The sequence below is a fragment of the Prionailurus viverrinus genome, unplaced genomic scaffold (assembly GCF_022837055.1).
Source record: "Prionailurus viverrinus isolate Anna unplaced genomic scaffold, UM_Priviv_1.0 scaffold_35, whole genome shotgun sequence".
Lineage (NCBI taxonomy): Eukaryota > Metazoa > Chordata > Mammalia > Carnivora > Felidae > Prionailurus > Prionailurus viverrinus.
The window spans coordinates 5910975-5918862 of record NW_025927605.1 but is presented as its reverse complement, the minus strand read 5'-3'; the positions used below and the strand labels follow the sequence as shown (position 1 = coordinate 5918862).

At 52.7% G+C, this 7888-nt stretch overlaps 1 protein-coding gene and 1 long non-coding RNA gene across 4 annotated transcripts in view; one reads left to right on the top strand and one right to left on the bottom strand.

The window, feature by feature from the left end:
- Positions 1 to 3228: 3228 nt before the first annotated feature.
- On the bottom strand, positions 3229 to 5007 carry LOC125158677 (uncharacterized). Its single transcript, XR_007149456.1, has 3 exons — positions 4754 to 5007; positions 3859 to 4046; positions 3229 to 3751 (listed from the first exon to the last, which is right to left on the bottom strand). It is a non-coding gene; the product is annotated as an uncharacterized LOC125158677 (long non-coding RNA).
- Positions 5008 to 5257: 250 nt separating this feature from the next.
- Positions 5258 to 7888, top strand: part of SOCS7 (suppressor of cytokine signaling 7) — a 31433-nt gene continuing 28802 nt past the window's right edge. For all 3 annotated transcript variants that reach the window (XM_047845770.1, XM_047845768.1, XM_047845771.1), the window contains exon 1: positions 5258 to 6405. In XM_047845770.1, the coding sequence (XP_047701726.1) occupies positions 5441 to 6405 (965 nt within the window). In that variant the 5' untranslated portion in view covers positions 5258 to 5440. The remainder of the gene's footprint in view (positions 6406 to 7888) is intronic.

Genomic DNA, 7888 nt, shown 5'->3' with positions numbered 1-7888 from the left:
AAGTTGAGACTCAGGGGCGCCTGTGTGGGCTCAGTCGGTTAAGCGTCCGACTCTTGGTTTAGGCTCAGGTCACGATCTCGCGGTTCGTGGGTTCGAGCCCCTCATCGGGCTCCGTGCTGACAGTGCAGAGACTGCTTGGGATTCTCTCTTTCTCCCTCTTTCTTTCTCAAAATAAATAAATAAGCTTAAAAAAAAGTTGAGCCTTAAACCCAGACTTCTGACTCTCCACGCTGCCCCCCCATCAAACCCACCACGACCTTGTTCAACCTTAGAGACCTTAATAAAGCCTCCTTCCTGAGGAGTAAATCAAGGCCCAAAGAGGTAAAGACTTCCCCTAGGAGCGCACGGTTGTTCGTTACAGAGTAGGGGCCTCCACGAAGTCTTCACCTCCACACTGGGGGGAGCCTTTCTTCTCCAGCACCACGGAGGTAACAACCACAGCCAATGGGTGTGTGTGTGTGTGTGGTGGGGACAGGGAGAAGAGAGCAAACAACGTTTTGCTTCTGCTTCTTCCCCTTTCATTTTGTCATCCTAAGTCCTGTCTCCTCCCTTCCTTCATGAAAACTGTGCCTAACCCCTCTTGCTCTCCCCCCGGTTTCTTACCCCTCACATCCTTCCCTACGCTGGACTCTTGCAGGCTGTCATAGAACAAATCTCCTGCCTTCCTCTCCCTCCCTCTTCCACCACTCGTGCTCCCCACCCACCCAGAGACCTGGCCTCACTTACACATGCTGTCTCTTGGCTTCTTCCCCTCTCGCTCTGCCCACTCCCTTGAACCTTTGATGTCCCAGAGCACCGGAAGTATGTAGGAAGGGATGGGTGGTGGTTGCTAAAAAACTTCCCTTCACAGGGAAGAGCTTTACAGGCAGGCCCTGCACACAACTCTGCCTTGGAACCTAAGTGGGGACGGAACAGGGGGGAGGGCGAGGAGGGGGGTTGAGGACAACCCCCCAGCAGAACCGCTATGATGTCAGACCTGGACGTGCCTATAGCCCAGAACTTCCTTGGATAGAGAAGGAAACTAAAACCAAAACTGAAGGCCAGTGAAGTTGTGGCTTCTCAAAGCCACAAAGCCAGGGAGTGGAGGCAGGCCTATATCACACATCCATAGTCTCTCCGCGGCCTCTCTGATTCCATGTGCTGAGAGAGAGAGATGAAGGGCAGAACGACCCATTCCAAGTTCTTGGTCTTACTGGTGACTGTTAGCGGAGGGGCAACAGACACACTGTATAAAGACATAATAATAATCGGTTTTGCCCCCCAAGAGGCTTTTCATAATAATGACAACCAACGTTTGGGTAGCGTTTTACCATTTCTGTGTAAGCTTTCACGTAACCCCCACAACAGCCCCGGCGGCGGGGGGATTATTATGGAACTATTTTTACCAATGAGACACAGGTTCAAAGGTACTAAATCATTTGCTCTTGGTCATACATCTAGGAAAGGGGGTGATTAGGGCTCAAGCTAGCTGGGAAGCTCCAGAGGGGCAGGGGCAGTGTTGATCGCCTGGTCACCACACCCCCGAAGCCCAGCCCATTGCTGAATGACTAAGCGAACCTCAGGACTGGTTTAAGTTCTCTGAGTTTTTATTTTCATTTCTTATGTTTTTAAGTAGGCTTCATGCCCAGTGTGGGGCCCCGTGGGGGGCTTGAACTCACAACCCTGAGATCAAGACCTGAGCTGACATCGAGAGGCGGACGCTCAACTGACTGAGCCACCCGGGCGACCCATTCACAAACCTTTTAAACTAGGGTCCTACCACTTCAGGGACCCCCTAGATAGTCCTCAGTGAAAGAGAGGTGTAGACACAAAACTTGCTCAGCAAATGCAAATCCAGCTCCTACAAAGATATACTTCCTTTGCTCGGGCATTTAAGGAAATGGAGAAAGGCAGTATTCCTCGCCCAACCTTAGAAAGAGCCTGTGTGGGGGTGCCTGGGCGGCGAAGTCATTTCAGCCTCCGACTCTTGATTTCACCTCAGGTCATGACCTCACGGTTTGTGGGATCAAGCCCCACGTGGAGCTTTGTGCTGATAGTACTGAGCCCGCTTGGGATTCTCTCTCTCCGTAACCCCCCCCCCCCGCCCCTCCCCTGCTCACGCTCTCTCTCTCTCTAAAAATAAAGAAAACTAAAAAAAAAAAAAAAAAAAGAAAAGAGCCTATGTGCGTTTCCCTGTGCTTCTGTGTGCTCTGGAGGAGAGCCGAGATACCCCAGATGGGGACACACCAGGTGGGGACATAGCTTCCCTCCCCAACCAAGAGAGTAGCTGGACAGCAGAGGGCGCTGCACAGCTACAGACCTTGCATTCATGGGCTAACCTGTTCCGGGGCCAGGAAGGTTTGCCAGAGACAGCCAAGGACCTTGGGTGATCTCCTTTGGCTTCAAGTGTTCTGTGATCCTATAGCAACTTCTCTTCTTCTCTCCAGAAATCTGAGTGACACCTGAGAGGTAGCTGAAGGAGAGAGGGTGGTTTTGAAATCCACTGTACCTTTTTGAACTGTGTGACCTTGGGTGAATAACTCTCTGAGCCTGTTTCTTCATGGGCAAGGAAAGATACTGTGTTGTGCAGAATTAGAGATGAATTTGTATCAGGAGCCCCTTGCAAGGCATGGGGTTGAACAACCATTCCCTGCTTATGTTCCAGCATCCCACTCTGTGCCAGGAACAGTCCTTGGCCCTGGAGAGTCCATGAATGGGCCAAAAGCAAACCTGGCCCCTGCCCTTACAGAATTTACAGCCTAGTAGGGAAGGCAGATTTTAATCAAATAACCCCACAGACAGATGAAAAATTACACGTGTGCAAGTCAGTGCAACAAAGGAGTGGTTTTGGAGCTGGGTGGGGAGGAAGTACCTAGCAGGGAGATTTCTCCAAGGTGGTTGTTGGTGGGAGATGAAGCCAGAGAGAAGCAGGGATCAGATCACACAGGACCCCATAGGCCTCCTTAAGGAGTTTTGTCTTTAGCCTAAGAATGATGGGAAACTACAAAGTGTTACAGTCACAGGTTATGGACAAATTTCCATTTTATTTATTTAGTTAGTTTTAAATAGTTGTGAGAGAGAGTGTGCACAGGGGGAGGGGCAGAGAGAGAGGGAGACAGAAGATTCAAAGTGGGCTCTGTTGCTGACAGCAGAGAGCCCGATGCGGGGCTCGAACTCATGAACTGTGAGATCATGACCTGAGCCGAAGCTGGGCACTTCACTGACTGAACCACCCAGGTGCACCTCTATTTTCGCTTTTAATTTTATTGTTAAGTAAAGTCCACACCCACTGTGGGATTCGAACTTAATGACCCAGAGATCAAGAGTTGCATGCTCTAGCAACAGAGCCAGCCAGGCGCCCCAACAAATTTCCATTTTAAAAAGGTCTCTCTGGCTCCAGGACTCATATCTTCTTCACCTCAATGCACCCTGAGGTGCAGAGTTGCTAAGTTCTGCTGGCTGATCCTTCCTCCTCCTCTCTTGCATCCCTCAGCATCTCTCATGGGATTGCAATGGTTTCCCAACCGATCTCTCTGCCTGCAGTCTCCTGTCCAGTCCTCTCCGTCCCCTCCAGTCCAGTATCCTCAACAAGCTTTACCTTATTTGATCTTCACAACAGGCCTGCAAGTAAGCGAAGCAGCGGTCCTTATCCCTATTTTGCAGATGAGAAAACTGAGGCGTAAAGCTGTTGGGGAGCTGGCTTGTCCAGGACCGCGAAGGCCAACTGTTAACACTTCAGGAATTTTGCAAGCCAAATTGTTAAACACAGCCACTATTAAAAATGAAATTGTACACACTTATAATTAAATGAGGTTTAAGACAAAGGTAATAAAATTTCAAAACTCATCACTTTCTAATAATTTTACTATTACTACTTACCTATGCTCTTGGAGTTGTTATTGTACCTGCATGAGGAAACTGCTACGAAAGGGTATGTTACCACTCGTCTCTTTCCTTCAGTAACAATGTGTGCGGCAGATTGAAATCAGCCATGGTGGGAGTATTTACACCATGGATATCAGCAAATGCTACAAATCAGGGCCTTGATTTATTGTTGTGTCGATTATCTAGATTTAAGAAAGTGATGGAGAAAAAGTTAACAGTTTAGATTTTAATTTAATGTGCTACGTATGCCTATAGCCATTACAATGTGAATAGCAAAGAAACTGAGGAAATGTTCTTTCAGTATTTGAAAACTGTTTTCTGATTCAGCAAGCAAGTCACTCCCATAATAAGACCCTCTTTATTTTTTTTCACTCTCCTCTTACACTGACATTGAGGAGAACATCAACCAACATTCATGCTGCAATTCCATACCACAGGCTACCCATACAAGAGACTGCCAAAAATCAATGAAAGGATTCTTTTTTTTTTTTTAATTTTTATTTTTGGGGTTCTTGGGTGGCTCAGTCAGTTAAGCATCCAACTCCTGATTTTGGCTCAGATTATGATCTCCTGGTTCGTGAGATCGAGCCCTGCATAGGGCTCCACACCGACAGCACTGATTTTGGGATTTCCCCCCCCCCTCAAAAATCAAATAAATAAACCTAAAGAAAAAGATTCTTATTTTTAAGTAATGTCTACACCCAACGCGGGGCTCACAACCCCGAGATCAAAAGTCGTATGCTCTATGGACTGAGCCAGCCAGGCGCCCCAATGAAAGGATTCTTGAGAATCAACGAGTTATATGGAATTTGCAATTGTACTATTATTATTTGTAAATTGTGTGCTCTACATCCTTTACATCAGTGAAATTGGGAATAAATTTATGTACCATATATATGCATATATTGCTCTCTTCCCTCCAGAGAGTCGGCTGTCGAACACTTATCAGCACACCACTGGCTCTAGAACACACATTATTCATGTGTCATTCCATCAATATTCACTGGATGCCAGCAGGGATACAGATAGTCAGTGTAGAAATGACTCGGCCACGGCCACACAGCGCAAGCGGCAGAGGCGGGACCAGATCAGAGGTCCTCCCAAAGCCAGCGGCTCTCGGCCAGGGCTAAACCCGGCTTTCCAGGGCCCCTCGAGCGTACCGGGGAGGGGCGGCTTTGGCCTCAGCGCCCGGGAAGTAAAAAGCAAGGGTCGGGGCAGGGGACCAACGGCCAGGCGAGAAGCAGCCCACGGCCAATAGCGGCCCAGGCCGCACTTCACGTCACGCTCCGTGGAGGCAGGCGCGAGCACGCCCTGGGGGAGGGGGCGTGGTCATAGCCTCCCGGAAGTGACGCCATCCGGGGGCGGTCCTCGGCGGCGGCGGCGGTGGCGGCGGCGGCGCGCGGCCTGGGCTCGCGCTGGGCTCCGCGCGCCCCCCGCCCCCCTCTATGAGGCAGAGGCCGCGGCGGCCGTTAGCGCTGTCGCTCCGGGGGCCGCGGCGGGCGGGGCTCCGGCGGGGCCCGGCCTAGTCCCCACCCCAGCCCGGCTCCCAGCCGCCCGCCCTCCCTCCCTCTCCCCGATGCAGGGGGCCGAGCTCCGGGATGGCGAGGCGGCGGCGGCGGCCGCTTCGTACCGCGTCCTGAGCCGCCTGCTCGGCTATGGAGAGGCGGCCCCCGAGCCAGGCCCGCCGCCGCCGCCCCCGGGCCATGGCCCCCCGCCGCCACCCTTCCTCGCGCGGCCCGGTCCGCGGGGCTCCCGGCCGCCGCAGCTGATGGTGTTCCGCAACGTGGGTCGGCCGCCGGAGGAGGAGGACGCGGAGGCGGCCCCAGAGCCGGGACCCTCAGAACTGCTGTGTCCCCGGCACCGCTGTGCCCTGGACCCCAAGGCCCTGCCGCCGGGGTTGGCGCTCGAGCGGACCTGGGGCCCGGCGGCTGGACTGGAGGCGCAGTTGGCGGCTCTGGGGCTCGGGCAGCCGGCGGGGCCGGGGGTCAAGACGGTCGGTGCGGGTTGCTGCCCGTGCCCGTGCCCCCCGCAGCCGCCCCCTCCGCAGCCCCAGCCCCCTGCTGCCGCCCCGCAGGCCGGGGAGGACCCCACGGAAACGAGCGACGCGCTGCTGGTCTTGGAGGGCTTGGAGTCGGAGGCCGAGAGCCTGGAGACGAACAGCTGCTCAGAAGAGGAGCTCAGCAGCCCGGGCCGCGGAGGAGGAGGGGGAGGCCGGCTTCTGCTGCAACCCCCGGGTCCTGAATTGCCCCCGGTGCCCTTCCCGATGCAGGACTTGGTCCCCCCAGGGCGCTTCAGTAGAGGGGAGCAGCAGCAACCGCCCCCGCCCCCGCCTCCTCCCGGGCCCCTCCGGCCACTCGCGGGCCCTTCTCGGAAGGGCTCCCTCAAAATCCGTCTCAGTCGCCTCTTTCGCACGAAGAGCTGCAACGGCGGCTCCGGAGGTGGGGATGGGGCCGGCAAGAGGCCTTCTGGAGAGCTGGCTGCTTCAGCTGCGAGCCTGACGGACATGGGAGGCTCCTCGGGCCGGGAGCTGGACGCGGGGAGGTGAGACTGGCTGGGGGCGCTGGCCGACAAACTTCCTTGTTTCATTTCCCTTTCATTCTGCGAACAAGATCCTGACCATTCTTAACGATATGCTTTTCGTAAAGAGGCAGAGACTTGGGGCTAAAGGTGGTGACCTCGCCCATAAGGTCAGAGCTCTAATTGTGGGAACAGCTTTCACTCCAAGGGTCCACTCCGGTGACACTCCTCAGCTGGTTAGCATCTCTCCTGTTGGGAGATGATTTGAAACCAGCCCCCCACCCCCACCCTGGCCTGGATTTTAAAGTTTTCCAAGGTGTCTGTCTACCATTACTCTTGGTAGGGAGGTTGCTGGAAATGATTGGGGCAAATCTTTGGGGCAAAAAGTTGGTGTTGTAACCACCTTGCTTAGTATTCTTTCCGTGCACCAGCACCCCCACTGTTTTCACACTCAATCATACAAATGATGTGACACACTTGTGCAGTTGTAGGCCAGCAATTGTTTGGGCATCTCTGTTCCAAATTTATTTTTTATTTAAAGTTTTATTTATTTAAGTTATCTCTACATCCAACGTGTGGCTGGAACTCACAAACCCTGAGATCAGGAGCGGCACACTTTTCCTACTGGGCCAGCCAGGTGCCCCTCTGCTCAAAATTTTAATGTTTTCCTGGGTGGTCCCTTAGATGTACTTGGTATCTCAAGCCTGTGTGCGGACACATTGTGAGAATAGAAAATAGTTTGCTCTCGGGGTGCCTGGGTGGCTCAGTCGGTTAAGCGGCCGACTTCGGCCCAGGTCATGATCTCGTGGTCCGTGAGTTCGAGCCCCGCGTCGGGCTCTGTGCTAACAGCTCAGAGCCTGGAGCCTGTTTCAGATTCTGTGTCTCCCTCTCTCTGACCCTCCCCCGTTCATGCTTTGTCTCTCTCTGTCTCAAAAATAAATAAACGCTAAAAAAAAAAAAAAAAAAAAAAAAAAATAGTTTGCTCTCAAGCCCATGTGAGTATTCTAAGTGTAAGGTATAGACATGGGTGCCTGAGTTCTAGGCCAAGTGATGAAAATTCCAGACTTAGATGTTGATTTTTTTTTTTTCTCTGCATTTCTGAAGGACGGACAGCACTGTGGCAACCAGTGTTGGGTGTGCATATGGGTTTAGAAAGCTTTCAACTTTTGTCTCAAGAAGTGAGACTTGTGGTAACTGCCATTGTGGTTTGCACTGCTGAGTGGGTTCTTACAAAGATAGGAATTGGTTTTGGTGCCGCTCATATGATGGATTCTTGAGACACACGGGCAGCCACAACCCAAGGCTGAAGAACGGGTAGACCCATAAATTTGAGAACTTGACTGTGCACCAGAATCACATGGGAGAACTTTGGGCAGAGATCAGTCTGTCTGAGGGCCCAAGAATTTTGAATTTCTGCAGAGTTTCCCACTTGACCCCGAAGTATGACCTGGACTGGGAACCACTCATCTATGGACTTCTCCTTTCCCCGGAGTTTGGGTACCCCAGG